Source organism: Ornithorhynchus anatinus, chromosome X1 (assembly GCF_004115215.2).
Source record: "Ornithorhynchus anatinus isolate Pmale09 chromosome X1, mOrnAna1.pri.v4, whole genome shotgun sequence".
Lineage (NCBI taxonomy): Eukaryota > Metazoa > Chordata > Mammalia > Monotremata > Ornithorhynchidae > Ornithorhynchus > Ornithorhynchus anatinus.
In genome coordinates, this window is record NC_041749.1 from 11,348,487 (window position 1) to 11,370,399 (window position 21,913).

General features: G+C 47.6%; 1 protein-coding gene across 1 annotated transcript in view; it reads left to right on the plus strand.

The window, feature by feature from the left end:
* Positions 1-21,913, plus strand: part of MCPH1 (microcephalin 1) — a 269,454-nt gene that overhangs the window by 241,783 nt on the left and 5,758 nt on the right. Inside the window, exon 12 of the mRNA XM_029051630.1 lies at positions 4,217-4,454. Within this exon, the coding sequence (XP_028907463.1) occupies positions 4,217-4,454 (238 nt within the window). The remainder of the gene's footprint in view (positions 1-4,216; positions 4,455-21,913) is intronic.

Sequence of the window (21,913 nt, forward strand, 5' to 3'; positions counted from 1 at the left end):
CAGCTCGGTCCCAAGTCCCTTGGAAGCTGGATGGGCGAACTGATCTGAGGTGGTCTAACCCTTGATCAAAGTCTCTGCGTTGTCATTTTTCTTTCTCGGATTCGGTTGAATTTTCTGCATTGGCAACTCTGCGTATTAGTCGATATGGTTAATTATTTCTAACAGGGTGGGAAACCCCTTTGGAATCACCCAGGTTTGGATCTGTTCATCATTCTGTCATGTCTGATTTAAATAGTCAGAGTAAACGGAATGAAATGTTGGAGTCTGCCATCGGCCCGTGCCTTGAATCTTTAGAACCTTTGCTTCTGTGTGGTCACTGGATGATGTGGTAACCATTCCAAACTGTCTTATTTTTGATTCATTTTCTGTTGGAGTGATACTAAGTTGCATGCTTAGTGACGCTGAAGCAGTAGTCTTAAAGAAATGCATTTTCCCTGAAATCCAGGAGAAGCGGAATCAGGATAGCTAGACGTACATCTGTGCAATACATCTGAGGAGCCCTGGATGATTCTTATTAATAATGCCTTTTATTTGGCAAGGGGAATTTTAAAGCGGGTTGGTTTAATGAAGATCCAACATAGATTAAGGAATCTTGGGGCTCTCATGTAAACAGTAACTTAATTGATTTATTTAAGTGAACTTTTTTATATTAATGTCTGTCTCCCCCTCTACACCGTAAACTCAATGTAAGCAGGATGTGTGTCTGTTATATCGTTATACTGTACTCTCCCAAACCCTTAGTACGGAGCTCTAACCACAGTAAGCACTCAATAAATAGGCTTGAAGTGGGGTGTCCTGGAGAGATGTGTCCATGGAGTCGCTCCGGGCCGGAGATGATTCGGCAGCATAAGACAAGACAAGACTTGACGGAATGAATTCCAGTTTACTGTTGGCTGGTTCTTTGGTTCCAGGGAAAGCAGTTGACCTCTGTCTCTTCACTTGTACGATACTAATAATGATGGCATTTAATAAGCATTTACTCTGCACTAAGCCCTGGGGTAGATGCAAGATAATCAGATCAGGCAGAGTCCCTGTCCCATATCAGGCTCACAGCCCAAGGGAGAGGGAGGATGGGTATTTTATTCCTCTTTTACAGATGAGGAGCCTGAAGCACAGAGAAGTTAAATGACTTGCCCAAGGTCACACTACAGACAAGCGATGAAGCTGGGATTAGAACCTAGGATTCTCGACTCCTAGAGCTGTGCTCTTTCCATTAGACCACTCTGGTTTATACGTGGCCCTTACCTAGCTCACCGATATTTTGAATCACCGGGAAAGCGTGATAAACATCTTAATACATACAGAAGCACTAATATGCAGTAAGTGCTCAATGAATACCACTGATGATGGAAAGGAACATGGGCCTGGAAATCAGAAGTCTGTGTTCTAATTTTGACTCTGTCACTTGCCTGCTGTGTGACCCTGAATACGTCACCTAAATTTTCTATGTCTCAGTTTCCCCATTTGTGAAATGGGATTCAGAACCTATTCAATCATATTTATTGAGCACGTACCATGTGCCAAGCACTGTACTAAGTGTTGGGGTCGATACAAGATAATCAGGTTGGATGCAGTCCCCTTTCCACTCGGAGCTCACAGTCTAAGCAGGAGGGAGGAGGAGCTAATCCCCATTTTACAGATGGAGTAACTGAGGCACAGGGAAGTCAAGTGACTTACCCAAGGTCACCCAGCAGACCAACGAAAGAGCCGAGATTAGAACCCCGGCCCTCCGTGTTCTTTCCACTAGGCCACGTGGCTTCTCATTCGAAATCCCCCTCGGCCATCTTTAGGAGGAAAGGGCCTCATTATTTAAATTTTATTTAAATTTTTATAATAAATAAATAAACCATTTTATTTAAAAATGGTTAGAAGGTGAACCAAATCTGGAGGAGCAATTCTGATTGCCGGCTGAGCTAGCTAAATTAGAGTCATTGCCTGAATTTTCGGGAGACAAAAAGAGTCTGGTTGGAAAAACACTTTAAAACTACATGTTCCTTAACAGTTGAAGCATTTGCGTGCTCATTCTCAGCACAGGTCGGAATTTGTGGTGGCATTTTTGTAGGATTTTATGTGGGTCAGCTGAAATACATACACCAGGCTGAAGGCCGGGCCCATAGTTCTGAGGGGTTTTGTATGTCTGTCTCTCTGCGTACCTGTATCTTCAGGTTTGTCCGAAGTGCCTGGTCAGGTGGTTGGGGGGTGGCTGGCAATTATCCAAAAACCACTGTGGAAAAAGAGTTAAAAGCCGGCGGCGTAGGGGGAGAGGGAGAGGGGGGAATTCCATCGAGAAATGAGTCATCTGGGGTGCGAGCAATGGCAGTAGTGGATCTAATATTGTCTTCTTTCAAGAATTTATTATTTCAGCCTAACAAGTTGGTGGCGTGGCCTAGTGGGAACAGCACAGATGTGGCAGTCAGGTGACCTGAGTTCTACTCCCCGTCCTGGCCCTTGCCATCTGTGTGACCTTGGACAAGTCACCCAACTTATCTCTACCTCACTTTCCTCATCTGTAAAATGGGTTTAAAAGAACTGTTGTTCCTTTTTAGACTGTGATTCCTACTTGAGGTTGCAGTCTAATCACCTTGACCCTCCTACCTTAGATGTCTGAGGTACGCACTTCACCACCGGCCCTCACACTTTAGTCCTCTGATGTCCACCTAGTTACTATATGTTGCTCTCTTCCATCTCACAGCTGACCCCTCAACCGCTTCCTGCCTCTGGCCTGGAAATCCCTCCCTCTTCATATCTTACAGATGACTCTCCCCACATTCAATGCCTTAGTGAAATCATATCTTCTCCAAGACGCCTTCCCCCACTAAGCCCTCATTTCCCCTACTCCCACTCCCTCTGCACCGCCCTTCCATTCGGATTTTCACCCTTTATTCACCCGCACTCAGCACTTGCGTACATAACCGTAATGTATTTATTTATGTTAATCTTCTGTCTCCCTCTCTGCACTGTATGCTCCTTGTGGGCAGGGAACGTGTCTACCAAAACTCTAGAGGAATGAGAATGGGCCCACAGATCAGAGGACTGGGTTCTAATCTCAACTCTGCCACCTGCCTGCTGTGTGACCTCGGATAAGTCACCTAAAGTCTCTATGCCTCAGTTTCCTCATCTGTAAAATGGGATTCAGTACCTAATCAATCAATCAATCATTTTTTATGGAGCACTTAGTGCTTTGCACACAGGAAATGCTCAATAAATACAATCGATCTACTGACTGTGGGATAGGAACTGTGTCCCATCTGATTGCCTTGCATCCATCTCAGGACTTAGCTAGTGTGTTCTGTGTAGTAAGCATTCCATAACGGCATTAACAAGGTGGAGAACTATATCGGGGAGGAGACCCTGTGTGAGGAGGATCACCCCGCCCCCTCCCCAAGAAGGAGAAGATCTGTAAGCTACCAAACCTTTTCTTTGACTCTCCAGAACTGCGAAGCAAACATTGGGTTGAAAGTGAAATCTGGCCTTCTCCTTCGCAGATTCAGAGCAAGTGACTGTTTCCATTGTAAAATGCAATTATGAAAAGAAATACTTTCTTATGCCGAGTTGACCAGACCGATGAATTTTGATTTTGTAAAATTTTCCCATTAAAACCTAACATTTCTCTCTTTTCTTCCACACCAACCCACGGCCTGAAAACTCACGTCTAAAGTGCGTCTCACCTCATGGTTCATCCTCCATGTTTCCAAGTCTTGGCTCAACCTCGATTCCTTGTGACGGCATCTGGTTACACACCTCCTCTCTTGGACTTTCAGCCTCTAATGAATTTTTGTTTAACTTGTTTTTTTTCTTTTCCACCAAACCTCTTTTCCGCCTTCTGCTTGTAAACGCATGTGGCGTACAGGATTGACCCTAAACCAATCACGTGCTCCTTTAGAGTGCATGAAGATCGAGCGTTCACATAATCTAGTGGTTCAGTGGACTTCACCTTCCTCACTTCTCTCCAGTTCATTGTTCGCCCAGGTTTCACTTTGAAAGGCCTGAATGCCGATGATTCTATGCTTCATTTTGAGCCTAGGTTTCCACCAAAATTAACAGATGGAGATTAGGTTCTTCCGCCCAACTCCCTCACGGCCCTTAGGATGTGGAACCCTGGCATTCAAATCATTCCAAATGGAAAGAGAAACTAGCTGCAAGGCTGCCTTGAATTTACCGGAAAACGAAACCATTTCGATTGTTGTATTTTAATTTTTTTCATTTTCTTCATCAGCTTTGCCGCCTGGAACGCCACTTGGCAGGAGGAGATTACCAGCAAAACCTTTTTTCAAGTCACCCAGTAATGTATATCACTACAACCAGCGACCCACCTTGGCCTAAGCTGGTAGAACTGGTGGAACTGTGTGGAGGTAGAGTGTCCAAGCTTCTCCGCCACGCAAGCCTCTGTATCGGAAGCTACAGAGGAAAGAAGCAACCTCAAATCAAGTATTTGTCTGAAAAATGGATCCTAGGTAAGTTGGTAGATTCTAACTGTGGAAAGTAAGGGGACCCTGTCTAAAAGACAGTGCCTTGAAGAACAGAGAAAGTACTTTCTGTTCTATGTGCAAGAATGGAGAAGGTTCTTACTGTTCTAAATATGAGAACTTGCAAGCATCTTACAATTCTAAATACCCATTAGGGCTCTTCTCTGGAAAGGGAGTAAACCAAGTCTCAGATCTACACTGAGATCAGGAGGATTTGCTCACAGAGTTTTCACTGATGCCCCTAATTTGCCCATAATAATTACCGTAATCGTTACTGTTATTACTATTGTTAGTATGTACAAATTACGAGCAGCATGGAAAACTATGAGCATATTTCACATTAACAATAATTTATTATTGTTTGTGGTACTAGTAGTGGTAATAATAATAAGTGCTTACTATCCGCCAAGCACCGTACTAAGTGCTGGAGTTGACACAAGATGTTCAGGTCGGACAAAGTTGCTGTCCCACAGTTTAAGTAGGAGTGGAGAACAGGTACCGAATCCCCATTTTACAGATGAGGAGACTGAGACACAGAAAAGTTAGGTGACTTGCCCTAGGTCACTCAGCAGCCAAGTAGCAAGGTCAGGATTAGAACCCAGGTCCTCCAACTCCTAGGTCTGTGCTCTTTCCACTAAGCCACACTGCTTCCCACGTATTGGTTTCTGAGGAGAAAATGGATACGGAGCATCAAAATGATGCTTAATTTAAAAAGCTTAAAAATCTTAAAGAGCTCACATTAATGGTCATTTACTCATTGCTTACTGAGTGCAGGGCACTGTAGTAAGCGTGTAGGAGAGTACAGTACAACAGATTTGGTACACACATTCCCCGCCTACAACGAGCGTGCGGTTTAAAGGGGGAGACCGACGTGAATATAAATAAATTATAAAGCATAATCTACAAATGTGTTCACAGAGGCTGAGGGGTGGGATGAATATCAAATCCCCACTATCTACAGGCTCCCGGTGATGAACCGAAAGAGCTGCAGTGAGAACTAATCTATCGGATAATTGGAAGAGAGGCCTGAGAGAAATCCAGAGTCTCTCAGTACATCCCCACACATGCAGAACTAAAACACTCAGATGAGTTTCATTCCAAAGTACGGGAGGAGCAGATGAGAGGAAAGCTACAGCCAAATCCAAATTACGCAGACGCCCAAATCCCTCCCGTAACTGTTTCCCCTCCTCATACGCCTGTATTTCACATAGGGTCACGGGGACCACCCATCCACAGAGACGCCAATTTCTGAATCTGGCTGAATCTTTGTTATTGAAGAATTCCCTTGGCAACCCAATGCCTGGGTTCACCTGTTTCGCCCCATTGTGGTAGAAGAACAACCGTTTGACAAATATTCTCCCTTTTCGTTAATAAACATCAGGCCCAGTCGGATTAAACGCTTTGCAGATTCCATTATCCTCCAGGTCTGTCAATCAGAAACATTTCTGCCATTCTAAATCCCAGGGGTGTCAGCCCAGGCTGTTGGTTCAGAGTTAGTCGGAGAACAAGCCGTGCCCTCCGTTTCGTGAGTTACTTTCTGTTTTCCAAATCTGACTAGACCTAGCTCTGCTTTAAGTTTCTGTTTTCTCATCTATAAAATGAGATTCAATACCCGTTTACCCTCCCTGCTAGATTGGGAGCCTTATGGGGGACGGGAACTACTGCTGATCTCATTGTACTTTACCCTGCACTCAACACAGCGTTTGCCACATAGTAAGCAAATCGAATTGGACAGAATCCCTCTCCCACATCGGGCTCACAGTCTTAATTCCCATTTTAATTCCCATTCCCCGATTAGACCGTAAGCCCGTCAAAGGGCAGGGACTGTCTCTAGCTGTTACCGATTTGTACGTTCCAAGCGCTTAGTCCAGTGCTCTGCACATAGTAAGCGCTCAATAAATACTGTCGAATGAATGAATGAATTTTGCGGATGAGGTAACTGAGGCACAGAGAAGTGAATTGAACGGCCCAAGGCCACACAGCAGACGGGTGGTGGAGCCGGGATTAAGATCCGTGACCTTCTGACTCCCCGGCCTGTGTTCTATCCACTACACCATGCTGGAAGGGGTGTCCGATCAATCAGTTGTACTTATTGAATGATTTACCGTGTGCAGAGCACTGTAGTAAGCACTTGGGAGAGTACAATACAACAGAGTCGGGAGGCATGTTCCCTGTCCACAGCCTTCCCCGCAGGATTTGAGAATCTGCTGAGCGTGCTCTGCCTCCATTCCGCTTAGGGTCTGATGTACAGAGTGAGATTTTTGCCAGCTCAAAGTGGAACTGGGGGAAGGGCTTCACAGGCCAGAACACAGAGGCAGGAAAGAAACAGATAAAGACCACAGGTCAGGAGGGGGAAACGACTAGAGAGAAGGAGTGAAAGACTGAGAAAAAGGAGACGGAGAAGCATTCAACAAGAAGAAAAGGCAGAGAGAAGGAGAGATGGAGGAATAGACAGAAAGAAAGAAAAAAAGGCAAGGGGACAGAGAAAGAAAGGTCAAAGAAGCAAATCCGCAAACACTCAAGACTCTTCAGCCGCTGAAAACACTCCTCCGTTGCTTTTCATTCATTCATTCATTCGATAATATTTACTGAGCGCTTACTATGTGCAGAGCACCGTACCAAGCACTTGGAATGTACAATTTGGCAACAGATAGAGACAATCCCTGCCCAGTGATGAGCTCACAGTCTAATCCTTCCTCCTGGGCTGGGCTAGGACCACCTCCCTCGATCCCCAGTGGTCAGCTGAGAACCTCATCGTGATTTAAAAGACACAGCGTAGCCCCGTCGTTTTACAGCAAGGTACATCAAGCAATGGGATTCATTGAGCGCTTACTGAGTTACTAAATTTGTCTGGAAAATACTCGTGGTAGACATACCTAGTCTCAGAATCATTAGCGAGGTCTTCTTTTTGTCGATTTTCTGTAGACATTGGCAAAATCCACTTTTTTTTTAAAGTCGGTCGGCTATTTTAAAGCTGTTGGTTAGCTGTTGGCTGTTTCCTAAGTGTCACTCAAAATAGTTCACCTAAAGACTGTGAGAGATATTGAAAGAAAATCGTCTTTCAAACTTTCTTTCCAGATATTTTCTGAACAAGATCGCATTTTACAGTTGAGTCCCCAAGCGGTGCATCATAATGGTAAAAGCTGCCTAGCATATGAAATTTCCTTTCAAAACTAAGGCATTTACTAATGGTGTTTACAATTTGCACTCAAATGGTATCAACTCTCTGGGTCAACAACCAATCCTTAGAAAGTTTGGAACTTTCTCTCTGCGCCGAAGGCCGAAATCTTGGTCTGAATTCTTATTATTTCCAGATCGGATCATTATAATGGTCTCTTCCTGTTTCTTTTATATTTTTGTTCACAGATCACATTAAATTCAGCTATTTGTTTAGTTGGCTTTAATTGGTTTCTTGTTCTGTGATTTTTAAAATTCAGGGGAATGTCCTCGCTGTTGGAACGGAGAACAATCTTACTATTGCTTCTTAAGGCTCTTTAAAACGCAGCTTCTCGTCCTTTCTCATAATTCTCATTTTGTTTCTGGGTCCCCATTCATTATACCATCTGTGCTCTTGGCAACTCCCCGATATTGAGTTTTTTGAGAATATATGGATCCCTCACGTGAGGTTAGTTCTACTGATTCTCTAGGAATCCTCAAAATCTAAACCGATGTTTTCTTTACTCTTGCTGTTTATAGGTTAAGCCTTTTGCCTTTCAAAGGTTTTCTTTTTGTTTGTTTGTTTGGAATCTGCTGCTGAGTGGAGTTAATATCTAGAGAAGGATCTACAAACGATTTATCAGTGTTTAGACAGGATTTTGCTCACTGTTCTTATTGAGGGCTGCAATGTATTTTTCCATGAAACGTGCTCTGCTTAGGTGAGTTTTGTGCTGTCGAGTCGTTTTTGACCCATGGACACATCTCTCCCAGAATGCCCCACCTCCATCTGCAATCGTTCTGGTAGTGGATCCATAGAGTTTTCTTGATAAAAATCCCGAAGTGGTTTACCGTTGCCTCCTTCCGTGCAGTCAACTTGAATCTCCACCCTCGACTCTCTCCCGTGCCGCTGCTGCCCGGCACGGGTGAGTTTTGACTTGTAGCAGATTGCCTTCCACTCGCTAGCCACTGGCCGAGCCAGGAGTGGAACGGAATGGACGGGCCTCCGCTTGACTCTCCCTCCCGTAGCCAAGACCGATAGAGGACTGGAAACTCTCCCGGTTCGATCCTGAGAGGGGACTAAGGTGAGCCTGACCTATAAATTCTGATCAAATTAGTCTGCGGATAGCAAAAATTCTTCTTGCTGTGAAACCGAAAACAGAGCTAAGTATTAATAATGTTAATAATAATAATAGTAATGTTGGTATTTGTTAAGCGCTTACTACGCGCCAAGCGCTATTCTAAGCGCTGGGGCAAGGTAATCGGGTTGTCCCGTGTAGGGCTCACAGTCTTCATGCCCATTTGACGGATGTGGTAACCGAGGCCCAGAGAAGTGAAGTGACTTGCCCCAGGTCACACGGCTGACAAGCGGCGGAGCCGGGATTAGAACCCATGACCTCTGACTCCCAAGCCCGGGCTCTTTCCACTGAGCCACGTCGCTTCTCGCTATCACCAGGATCTGGTTATCGTCATCGTCGTCGTCAACCGGTGGTATTTATTTATTGAATGCTTACAGTGCGTAGAGCACTGTAGTAAGCGCTTGGGAGAGTCGATAGACGCGAGCCCAGCCGTGAGGGGGTTTTACAGGACGACAACGAGTCCCTGGCTTCTCCTGGCTTCCCCGAGGGTCCCGGGAATCCTGTCGGGGCTCCGGGAGGAGTGCAGTGAGGCTGACCCAGTGGAAGCGGGCCCAGGTTCTGCCCACAGCCGGGCAGAGACGGGCACACCAAGGTGGCGTTTGTCTTTTTTTTTTTTCTTTTACGGTGTACGTCCAGCTCTTTCTCTGTACCAGGCACTGAACTAAGCTTGGGAGTGGTTGCAAGTTAATCAGCTGGACACAGTCCCCGTTCCACATAGGACTCACGGTCTTAATCTCCATTTTACAGCTGAAATAACTGAGGCATAGAGGAAGGGAAGTGACTTGCCCAAGGTCACACAGCGGCTAAGCGGCAGAGCCGGTGATGGAACCCACGTCCTTCTGATTCCCAGGCCCCTGGTCTATCCACTGGACCACACCGCTTCTCAGTGAATGGCATTGAATTACAGTGCCCATTCAGCCGGGAAAGTTTAAACCTGGGTTTTCCGTCAATCAGTGGCATTTACTGAGTGCTTACTGTGTGCAGAGCACTGTGTACGTGCTTGGGGGAGTGCAATATAAAAGAGTTGGCAAGCATGATCCCTGCCATCCAGGTGCTCGCCGTCTAACGTTGCATGTTTCATTCATTCATTTATTCGATCGTATCTGTTGAGCGCTTACTACGTGCAGAGCACCGTACTGAGCGCTTGGAATGGACAAATCGGCAACAGATAGAGACGGTCCCTGCCCATTGACGGGCTCACGGTCTAATCGGGGGAGACAGACATGTTTCCATGTGAATGCAACAGGGAGACCCAGGGAAGGCTGGAGAAGCAGTTTGGCCCAGTGGATAGAGCAGGGCCCCGAGAGTCAGAAGGTTCTAATCCCGGCTCTGCCCCGTGTGGCCTGGGGCAAGTCACTTCACTTCTCTGTGCCTCAGTTACCTCATCTGCAAAATGGGGATTAAGACCACGAGTGTGGGACAGGGACTGTGTCCAACCCAATTATCTTGTATCTACCCCAGCGCTTAGAACAGTGCCTGGCACATAGTAAGCGCTTAACAAATACCATAACTATTATTATTTTTGGCAAATCTGCTAGCTCTTTAGTCGACGGTCACTTGGCCAACTTTCCCATCTCTCAACTAGGAATGCGCACTCCATTATTATTATCATTATATTTGTTAACCACACATTGTGGGTCGAGCACCGGGGTAAAAACAAATTCAGCAGGTTGGATACCGTCCCTGAACCGCTCATTCTAAGTCTTATCTTATCAGAGAAGCAGCGTGGCTCAGTGGAAAGAGCCCGGGCTTTGGAGTCCGAGGTCATGGGTTCGAATCCCGGCTCTGCCCCTTGTCTGCTGCGTGACTGTGGGCGAGTCACTTGACTTCTCTGGGCCTCAGTTACCTCATCTGTAAAATGGGGATTAAGACCGTGAGCCCCACGTGGGACAACCTGATTCCCCTGTGTCTACCCCAGCGCTTAGAACAGTGCTCGGCACATAGTAAGCGCTTAACGAATAACAACATTATTATCTCATGGGTCAACCAAGTAGTTCTTGTTGGGTGGGGAAAGAAGAAGAGACAGACAAGGGATGGAGGGTCCTAGAGGAGCCTCTTGAGGAACAGGGACTGTGTCTGTCCTGATTATCTGTGTCTGCTCCAGTGCTTGAGTCAGACTGGGGTGCTGGGGTATTTAATAGCAACTCGTTGTGGGCGGGGAACATATCTGTTTATTACTGAGGAGCAGCGTGGCTCGGTGGGAAGAGCCCGGGCTTGGGAGTCCGAGGTCTTGGGTTCGAATGCCGCCTCTGCTACTTGTCAGCTGGGTGTCTGTGGGCAAGTCACTTCACTTCTCTGGGCCTCAGTTACCTCATCTGTAAAATGGGGATGAAGACTGTGAGCCTCACGAGGGACAACCTGATTACCCTGTATCTCCCCCAGCGCTTAGAACAGTGCTCGGCACATCGTAAGCGCTTAACCAATACCAACATTATATTGTTCTGCTGTACTCTCCCAATTACTTAGAGAAGCAGCGTGGCTCAGTGGAAAGAGCCCGGGCTTGGGAGTCAGAGGCCATGGGTTCGAATGCCGCCTCTGCCACTTGTCAGCTGTGTGACTGGGGGCAAGTCACTTCACTTCTCTGGGCCTCAGTTACCTCATCTGTAAAATGGGGATTAACTGTGAGCCTCACGTGGGACAACCTGATGACCCTGTATCTCCCCCAGCGCTTAGAACAGTGCTCTGCACGTACTAAGCGCTTAACAGATACCAACATTATTATTATTATAATTACTTAATGCAGTGCTCTGCACACAGTGAGTGCTCAGTAAATACGATTGAATGATTAGTGGTAGTAAGAAGAAGAAGAATTATTATGATATTTGTCAGGTGCTTTCTATGTGCCAAGCACTGTAATACTAGTAGAAACATTCAGTAAGTCATTCATATTTACTGAGGGCTTACTGTGTGCAGAGCGCTGTATTAAGCACTTGGGAAAGTAGAATATAACAATATAACAGAGACTCTTCCTGCCCACAGTGAGTATCATTGCTATTATTACTGTGATATTTATCGAACGCTCACTGCGTGTCAACGACTGTTTTAAGCGGAGGAGTAGATAGAAGTAATCAGGTTGGACACAGCCCCCGTCCCACCTGAGGTTCACAGTCTAAGGAGGAGGGAGAGAGGTTATTGAATCCCCGTTTTGCAGTTGAGGTAACCGAGGGACAGAGAGGTTAAGTGATCCGCCCCCGGTCACACAGCGAGCGAGTAGCAGAGCCGGGATTAGAACCCGGGTCCTCTGACTCCCGGGCCCGTGCTCTTTCCCCCAGGCCACGCTGCTCCTCCATGTGCACTGTAGCCCGTATGCCAGTAGTTGCCGATGCCTAGCCGGGCCTCACCACGTAGCATGGCCGCGGTCGACGTCGCCCTTTACGATCGGGGCCATTTTCAAGTGATAAGCCGTTCTTGGACTTTAAACAATCGTGGGAAAGTAATGCGAGTATTCGTAGAAAGCCTCGCCAAAAATGTGAAACCTCATCGCGATTTCTTTATCACTGTATTCTTCTGTCTCAGCAGCCCTGGCTTTTGGTCGGCCTTTTCAGATATTGTTTCCCCATCTAGATGTTTTTAGAAAAGAGGTCACCGTCAGAACAAAGACCTTTCCTCCCCTATCAGTGATCAATAGCGGAACCACTTCCCCACAGGCCCAAGGGCTAAGTTCTGGGCCAAGGACCCTCCCTCCTTGGTCTCGCTCCAAGCTTCAGAGCAAGTGGTGCTCAGAGGCGCTTTCGTCCCGTGGTTTAGACGTTTTTATCCGGCGGACAAGGACCCTGTGACTTCTTCGGAGTTTTGTATGCGTTCCTCCATTTTGACAGTGGCTGCGGGAGATGTCGCTCTTGCCCGTCAATCAGTCGATTATTTATTGAGAAGCAGCGGGGCCCAGTGGAAAGAGGACGGACCTGGGAGTGAGGGGACGTGAGTTCGCATCCCGGCTCTGCCGTTTGTCTGCTGCGTGAGCTTGGGCGAGTCACTTTACTTCTCTGGGCCTCTGTTACCTTAACAGGGGGTTAAGGCCGTGAACCCCTTGTGGGACGTGGACTGCGTCCAACCCGATTAGCTTATATCGCCCCATCGCTTAGTATAATTCGTGGAACTTAGAAAGTGCTTAGCACATACCTTAAAATAAAGGACATTTATTTAGCCCTTACTAGGTGCAGAGCACTGCCCTAAGCGCTTGGGAGAGTACAATTCCACAGAGTTAGTAGTCACATTCCCTGCCCACAGTGAGCTTAGAGTCTGGAGGCAAGTCTTCGGTCTCGAGACTGTATTTTAAAGACTGCGGAGACTTACTCTCCTGAGCTGTTTCTTTTGTCTCCTAAATGGAGCAGATCTCCAGGAAGAACGGCGAGAAGTGGAGCCGCAGCAGCAGCGGCCGCCAGAATCGAAGAAAAGAGAGAGAAACAGAGTAATTAACGATAGTAATAATAATGGTATTTATTCTGAGCATACTATATCAATCAATCAGGGGTAATAATAATAATAATGTTGGTATTTGTTAAGCGCTGACTACGGGGAGAACACTGTTCTAAGCGCTGGGATAGACGCAGGGTCATCAGGTTGTCCCACGTGAGGCGCACAGTCTTAATCCCCATTTTACAGATGAGGTAACTGAGACCCAGAGAAGTGAAGTGACTCGCCCACAGTCACACAGCTGACATTCGAACCCATGACCTCTGACTCCCAAGCCCGGGCTCTTTCCACTGAGCCACGCTGCTTCATACCTATTGAGCACTTACTGTGTGCAGAGCCCTGTATTTAACCCTTGAGAAAGTTCAACAGATCAAAGCGCTTAGAACGGTTCTCTGCATTGCCTGATCGACTGATGAGAGCAATAGGTATCTGTGTTATTGGATGCAAAGATTCCCAGCTCCCCGGCCATGCGAGGCAGCATTGCTGGGTCTGATAAAGCTCCAGATGGTTTTTAAAACGTCAGGACTGAGGCGACAGGCACTGCAGTTCATGACTACAATTCTGTGCCTTTCAGACTGGGATATACCGACTTTTTATACCCTTCCAAGATAGTGGATCTGAGAGAGAGAGACTATTTTAGCTGGGAGTTATTTGGCTTTAGTCATGGAGAGATTTTAACAAGTCCCACTTGCACGTTATTTATCATTTCCTGGAGTTTTTCGTGTCGTTCCTTTTCTTAGTTGGCTCCCTAAGACGAAATGACACATCTGTTATGTCTCACACTAGCGGGTGGGTCATAGCAGATACACCCACCAGATACACACCCAGATCCCTGGACACATACCCGCCCATACACACGCACCACCCGCGTAGACACACACAAACACACCCACCCCACTGATGGCGCTCACGGGGAGTGGTGAGGGAAGAGAAACAGGCTAGGAGAGGAAAGAGGAAGGACGATGAGTGGGGAGCGAATTCAGTTCATTTAATTGTATTTATTGAACTCTTACTGTGTGCAAAGCACTTTACTGAATGCTTGGGAGAGTACAGTATAACAATAAACAGGCATATTTTCCACCCACAACGAGCTCACAGTCTAGAGGTCTGAGAAGCGACATGGCCTAGAAGAAAGACTATACAACTAGAAGTCAGGAGACCTGGGTTCCGATCCAGGCTCCCGGACTGTCGATCGATCAAGCAATCGTATGTATTTAGCACTTATTCTGTGCAGAGCACTGTACGGAGCGTTTGACATAGCAGAGTCGGTAGACCCGTGCCCCGCCCACAGAAAACTCACGGATTAGCGGAGGAGACAGACATTACACTCCAAGAGAGTAGGGATCTTATCTATCAGTTACTATATCTACTCTTCCCAACTGCTTAGTACAGCTGTCTGCTCACATGAAGCACTCTCAGTTAAGTGTCGTTGATTGCCTTAATAAGTGTGTTTGACTGCCCGCTGTGTCACCTCGGTCAGATCACTCAAATTCTCTGTGCCTCAGTTTCCTCATCTGTAAAATAGAGATCAAATACCTTTTCTCCTTCCTCCTTAGGCTGTGAGCCCCATGTAGGATAGGAACTGTATGTGATCTGATTAGTAGTAGTATTATTATTAGTTAAGCACTTACTGTGTGACCAGCACTGTTCTAGATGCTAGATGCAAGTTTAGGCTGTGAGCCCGTCGTTGGGCAGGGATTGTCTCTCTCTGTTGCCGAACTGTACATTCAGGGGCTTCGTACAGTGCTCTGCACATAGTAAGCGCTCAATAAATGCGAATGAATGAACGACTGAAAGATAGGGTCAAATGGACCCCGTCCCAGCTGGGCCTCAGTTCAAGTATGAGGGAGAAAAGGTATTTAAACCCCATTTTGCACATTAGGAAACCGAGGCTCAGAGAAGTTGAAAGAAGTTGAGTTGCCCGAGGTCACAGAGCAAGCAATTGGCAGAGCCAGGCTTAGAACCCAGTTCCTCGGACTCCACAGCCCGTGCTCTTTCCACTGGGCCGTGCTGCTTCTCTAGGCCATGCTTTTATCGTATCTTCCCTTAGCACAGTTCCTGGCACAGACTGAACATTTAATAAATACCACAATAATTAGTAGTAGTCATAGTAGTAGTAGTAATTGGGGGCCAGGGGCCCGGAAGATGTTGAGAGGGAGAAAACTCCTAAGAGAGGATGGACAGAACAAGTGAAGAAGGCACGACGAGGGGCGAGGCAGGGAAAGCCTCGGAGCCAGAGAGGGAGTCCGCACTTACCCGGTTCTCTAGTTCCGTTAGGTTCATTGCACTATTTGTTAAGCTCTTACTGTAGTAAGCACTGAGGTCAGTATGAGATAAGCAGCTTGGACAGCGTCCCTAATCCACCTGGGGCTCACAGTCTAAGTATTCATTCATTAAGTAGGATTTATTGAGCTCTTACTATGTGCAGAGCACTGTACTAAGCGCTTGGAATGGACAATTGGGCAACAGATAGAGACAATCCCCGCCCAATACCGGGCCCAAAGTCTAAACGGGGGAGACGGACGGCAAAGCGAAACAGAACGAAACAAAAACAAGGCGACGTCATGGAGATAAATAGAATCAAGGAGATGTACACCTCATTAACAAAATAAATAGGATAATAAATAATATATACAAATGAGCATGGCGCTGAGGGGAGGGGAAGGGGGAAGAGCGGAGGGTCGGGGGGGATGGGAGGGGGAGCAGAGGGAAAGGGGGGCTCAGTGTGGGAAGGCCTCCTGGAGGAGGTGAGATCTCAGTAGGGCTTTGAAGAGGGGAAGAGAGTTAGTTTGGCAGATGTAAGTAGAGGGGAAGAGTGTGTATTGTAGTCCCATTTCACTGTTGAGGAAACCGAGTCACAGAGAAATTCTAACTTACCCTAGGTCACACAGCAGGCAAGCCAAGATGAGGATCCCAGTCCGCTGCCTCCCGGGCCCCGGGCCTTTTCAACTAGGCCACGCTGCTTCTTGGTTGCGGGAATTTTGCTGTCAATTCTGTTCTGCAGAAGGCCAAAGGCAACTTGCTCGGGAGGTGTTTCCCTCCTTCAGAGAGTGGTCCCCGGCAGCTGCCTCCAGAGGATGCTGGCTGCGGGCAGGAGGAACGAATTGCAGCCAGCCTCCCCCTCCCAGGATCTCCAGCGAAGCCCCTCTCCAGGCCTCTGCCGTCACCCGGCGCCGCTGCCCCGACTGACTGGCGTGCGGTTCCGTGGGACGGAAGGAGCTGCCTGGCGTAGAAAGGGCCGTGCCCGGATGGCAGATCACAGCAGTCGTAGCTCTTCCCCTGGTCAGCCTTCCCGACCCACCCCGGCCACCTCAACGAATCGCTCTCTGGCAGCTGTTTCCCACCCAATAAAGGAGAAGGCGATGACCCCGTCTTCTGTCGCACGAAGAGGGAGAGAGGTAGATAGAAAAGGGGGGGAGAGAGAGAAATTAAGTGCCCATCTCCGGGGAATATGCTCAGGCTTTTAAAGGTTAAAAACAGAGCACGGGATGCAAATGGAAAGACAGTTCTAAGTCCTTCTCCTCAGCATGCCACCCTAAGTCTCATTTAGCTGGCCCTTTCCCCAGAGGCAAACTCTAGCCAGTTTCAGGCCCTGGACTTTCAGAATTAATCCACGCAAGCAAGATTAAAAACCGTCTGGATTCAGGATGGTGCTGAATCCGGTACCTCTCCAGTCAGGGGGTGAGGGACGCAGACACCGGCTAAGTTCACCATCACCCACGTGAGATAAGTTTGCCGATGAGTGAGGAATCCCAAGGGCCGCCGGTTCACTAAATCCCAGAATCGCGTAGGAGCGGCGCGCGGTGCAAGTGCCAACTGGGCAACGGTACCCATCCCGGAGGTCAGGCTCGGGGCCCTTCTCCAGTTCCCGTGGGCCCCACGTGGCCATGGTTATTGGGGTTTAATCAGACCGGGCCAAAAATGCTCGCTCGACGCAGGATTCCGCTTCTGCACCTCACTCAACTAAAAACCACCCCGGCAAACCTCAGCCCCGGTTCTCCTCTTTCCATATTTCCTCTTCGTTTCCCTCCTTTATCCTTTAAAAACTGATCAGCTGGATTGTGACTGAATACCACGAAACCTGCTTCAGAAAAAATAGTCTTTCCAGCAGATAAGCTTCAACTGCTCATGGTGATTTAAGCACTGTGGCTTAATGGAAGGAGGGTAGGGCGAAGTAGTCCAAGAACCAGGGTCCTAATCCCAGCTCCGTCACTTGCCCGCCGTGTGACCTTCTGCAAGTCACAACCTCTCTGGGCCTCAGTTTCCTCATCTGCAGAGAACATGTCTAGCAACTCTCATGGTTCAGGGGAAAGAGCTCGGGTTTGGGAGTCAGAGGTCATGGGTTCAAATCCCGACACTGCCACTTGTCAGCTGTGTGACTGTGGGCAAGTCACTTCACTTCTCTGGCCCTCAGCTCCCTCATCTGTAAAATGGGGATGAACACTGTGAGCCTCACGTGGGACAACCTGATTCCCCTGTATCTACCCCAGCACTTAGAACAGTGCTCTGCACATAGTAAGCGCTTAACAAATACCAACAGCAACCAAAAAAAAGCCTCTCGATAAAGCAAAGGCCCGGGAGTCCGAAGGGCGTGGGTTCTAATTCCGGTTCTGCCACTTGTCTGCTGTGTGACCTTAGGCAAGTCGCTTCACTTCTCTGGGCCTCAGTTACCTCATCTACAAAACGGGGATCTAGACTGTGAGCCCTATGTGTAACGGGGACTGTGTCTGACCCGATTGGCTTGTCTCCACCACGGTGCTTAGTGCAGTGCCTGTCATAGACTAAGCGCTTAACAAATACCAGAGTCGTTATTACCAAACATTTAGTACAGTGGTCTGCCTACAGTGAGCACTCAATAAATAATAACTGATGGTAAAATGGGGATCCGATCCCTGTTCTCTCTCCCCCTTAGACTACGAGCCCTGTGGGGGACAGGGACTGTGTCTGGCTCGATTATCTTACATCTACCTCAACCCCTAAAACAGTGTTTGGCACATAGTAGCGCTTAACAAATACTAGTATCGTTATCATAATTAGTAGTAATAATAATATATAGACTGGGATAATAATAAGTATGGTATTTGTTAAGCACTGGCTGTGTGCCAGGCACTCTACTAAGCGCTAGGATGGATACAAGCAAATCAGATTGGTCACAGTCCCTTGTCCAACGTGGCGCTCACGGGTCTTAATCCCCATTTTACAGATGAGGTGACTGAGGCACGGAGAAGTGAAGTGACTTGTCCGAGGTCACACGGCAGACAGTGTTGGAGCCGGGATTGGAACCCATGACCTTCTGAGGGTAGATTGTAATTTCCTTGTGTGCAGGGAACATCTCCGCCAACTCCGTCGTATTGTACTCCTCCAAGTGCTTAATACAGTCCTCTGCTCCTCGTAAGTGCTCAATAAATACCGCTGATGATGATGATAAGTATGATCGATTAATATTAGGTCTCACCTGCCTCTAAATTGTGTTTGTTCCCATTCCTCTCTAATGGGGGTATACGGACCCAGGTCAGAAAGAAAGTAAACTGTTTTGGGTATTTTTACAAATGTATGTGCTAGTTACATTTTTATAAAATCCGGGCTTCGAACGGTGCTTTTCATTCATTCATTCATTCGATAGTATTTATTGAGCGCTTACTATGTGCAGAGCACTGTACTAAGCGCTTGGAATGTACAATTCGGCAACAGATAGAGACGGTCCCTGCCCATTGATGGGCTCACATTTTAGGCTTACAGTTTGCACATAGTAAACGCTTAACAAATACCATTATTATTAAAAAACAGGCTTCTGGAGTTTTGGAGCTTGACCCATTTTGCAACAAATAAGCACCAAGTAACGGAAGCAACATGGCCAGTGGATAAAGCGTGGGCCTGGCAACCAGAGGACCTAGGAGAAGCAGCGTGGCTTAGTGGGAAGAGCCTGGGCTTGGTTGTCAGAGGACGTGGGTTTGAATCCTTACTCTGCCACTTGTCTGCTATGTGACCTTGGGCAAGTCGCTTCACTTCTCTATGACTCATCTACCTCATCTGGAAAATGGGGATGAAGACTGTGAGCCCCATTTGGGAGTACTTGACTAACCTTGTGACTACCCCAGTGCTTAGAACAGTGCTTGACACATAGTAAGCGCTTAACAAATACCATCATTATTATTATTATTATTATTATTATTAATCCCAGCTTCACCACTTGCCATCTGTGTGACTTAGGGCAAGTTACTTATCTGTGCCTCAGTTTCCTCAATTGTAAAATGGGGATTCAGTACCTGTTCTCTCTCCTACTTGACTGTGAGCCCCATGGGGTACTGTGTCCAACCTGATTATCGTGTAATAATAATAATAGTGTTGGTATTTGTTAAGCGCTTACTGTGTGCAGAGCACTGTTCTAAGCGCCGGGGGAGATACAGGGTCATCGGGTCGTCCCACGTGAGGCTCACAGTCTTCATCCCCATTTTACAGATGAGGGAAATAAAGCACAGAGAAGTGAAGTGACTTGCCCACAGTCACACAGCTGACAAGCGGGCAGAGGCGGGATTCGAACCCATGACCTCTGACTCCCAAGTCCGGGCTCTTTCCACTGAGCCACGCTGCTTCTCGCTGCTCATGTCCTACCCCAGTGTTTTGAACAGTGTTGGATACTTAGTAAGCACTTAACAAATTTGGTAAACAGTAATGCCATAGCATTTATTTTCAAAACACACAGAGCCCGTTTCGTATTTCTTTAATATGATTATGCTCATAACAACCCCGTGAGCCGGTGAGCCCGCAACCTCGGCGTCATCCTTGACTCGGCTCTCTCACTCACCCCGCGCATCCAATCCGTCGCCGAGACCTGCCGGTCTCACCTTCACGACATCGGCAAGGTCCGCCCTTTCCTCTCCAATCGAACCGCTATCGCGTCAGCACGGTCACTCATCTCGTCCCGGCTGGCTGACCGCATCAGCCTCCTTTCTGACCTCCCAACCTCCTGTCGCTCCCCGCTTCGGTCCATACTTCACTCTGCGGCCAGCAGTATGATCTTTCTACAGAAAGGCTCTGGGCGTGTCACCCCCCTCCTCAAGACTCTCCAGTGGTTGCCCATCAACCTCGCTTGAAGCGAAAACTCCTCACTGTTGGCTTCTGGCTCTCCATCCCCTCGCCCCCTCCTACCTCACCTCCCTTCTCTCCTTCTCCATCCCAGCCCTCACACTCCGCTCCTCTGGTGCCGCTCACCTCCTCGCTGGGCCTCGTTCCGGCCTGCCCCGCCGTCGACCCCCGGCCTACGTCCTCCCTCTGGCCTGGAACGCCCTCCCTCCTTAAATCCATCAATCACTCTTCCCCTCTCCATAGCCCTACTGAAGGCTCACCTCCTCCAAGAGGCCTTCCCAGACCAAGCCCCCTTTTCCTCAGCCCTCCCTCCCCTCCGTGTCTCCCCGATTTCCTCTCTTTGCTCTACCCCCCTCCCCGCCCCACGACCCTTGTGTATATATGTATAGAGTTATAATTCTATTTATTTATATCGATGCCTGTTGACTTGCTTTGGACCCTTCTAGACTGTGGGCAGCGACTGTCTCTCTCTCTATTGCTGAACTGTACTTTCCAAGCACTTAGCCCAGTGCTCCGCACACAGTAAGCGCCCAACAGATTCGATTGAATGAATGAATGAGCGAATGGTGAGGAACAGGCATCATCATGCCCACTTCTCAGGAAATGGGAGAAATGGAAGATTGTAAGTGCCCGGTTGGCAGTTACCCAAGCAAGTAAGTGATAGGTACGTGAGTGGTATTGAAGTTTCCTGGCTTCCCGGCCCAGCACCTTATCCCTTTTGCTTTCACTGGCTAATCTTGCAGCTGCTTTTGTCTCTCTAAATGTCTCTAACAAATTGCAAGTTGCTGTGCTGCATTATCATTTAGGATTGATACCTCTGACTAGATCCATAATAACACATTTTCCCCCAAACCGGTGCTAAAATTCACCCGAAGGTGTGTTATTTAGACGTGGGATTCCGTGGATAACTTACTAGTGGAGAGCCAGCAGAGGTACCTGATCGATCAATAAGTGGTATTTATTGAGCACTTATCGTGCGGGCAGAGCAGCGCACTAAGCGCTTAGGAATGGACAATCCAGCGGAGTTGAGAGCTCTGCACACAGTAAGCGCTCAATAGATACGATTGATTGAATGAATGAGATTGTAGACCTGATCCCTGCCCACAGAGAGCTTAGGTCTACAGTTTGTTCCCTGCCACACTGCGGCTCTAAGAGCAGTCGTGTTAGCAGATTCGATCCTATGCCGTTGAAGGAGTGAGATCTGCTCTGAAAAGAGCAAAGAAGGAGATCGTGACTGGGGAGAAAAGGCGAACGAAGCTTGGGAATTCACGGAGGACCCAGATTTGGGGGGCCGGAAAGAGAAAGAGGATGGATTTGATAGGAAGAGGTAGAAGATACTGAAAGTTTTTTCTTACTGTTGACAGTTTGGATTTTTATGATGGGAGCTATGAATGTCTTCTCTGTGCAAAAAGAAAAAATGTTATGACATTTATTAGAACCTAGCTTTGGGCCTTCTGCCAACCTGATGGAAATTAGCCTACAGGATCATCACAAGTAATTACGTAGATGGGTTTGGTTTTCTTTCCTTAGGAATTCAGGCTAAAAAGGGCTTTCACTTTATGTGAACCAAAGACCAAGCTTGCGAAGATCTAGGCTATTTGTCTTTAACATGCTAGATAGCGATGCCAGAAGATTGACCTTCGCATTTTTGGCTTC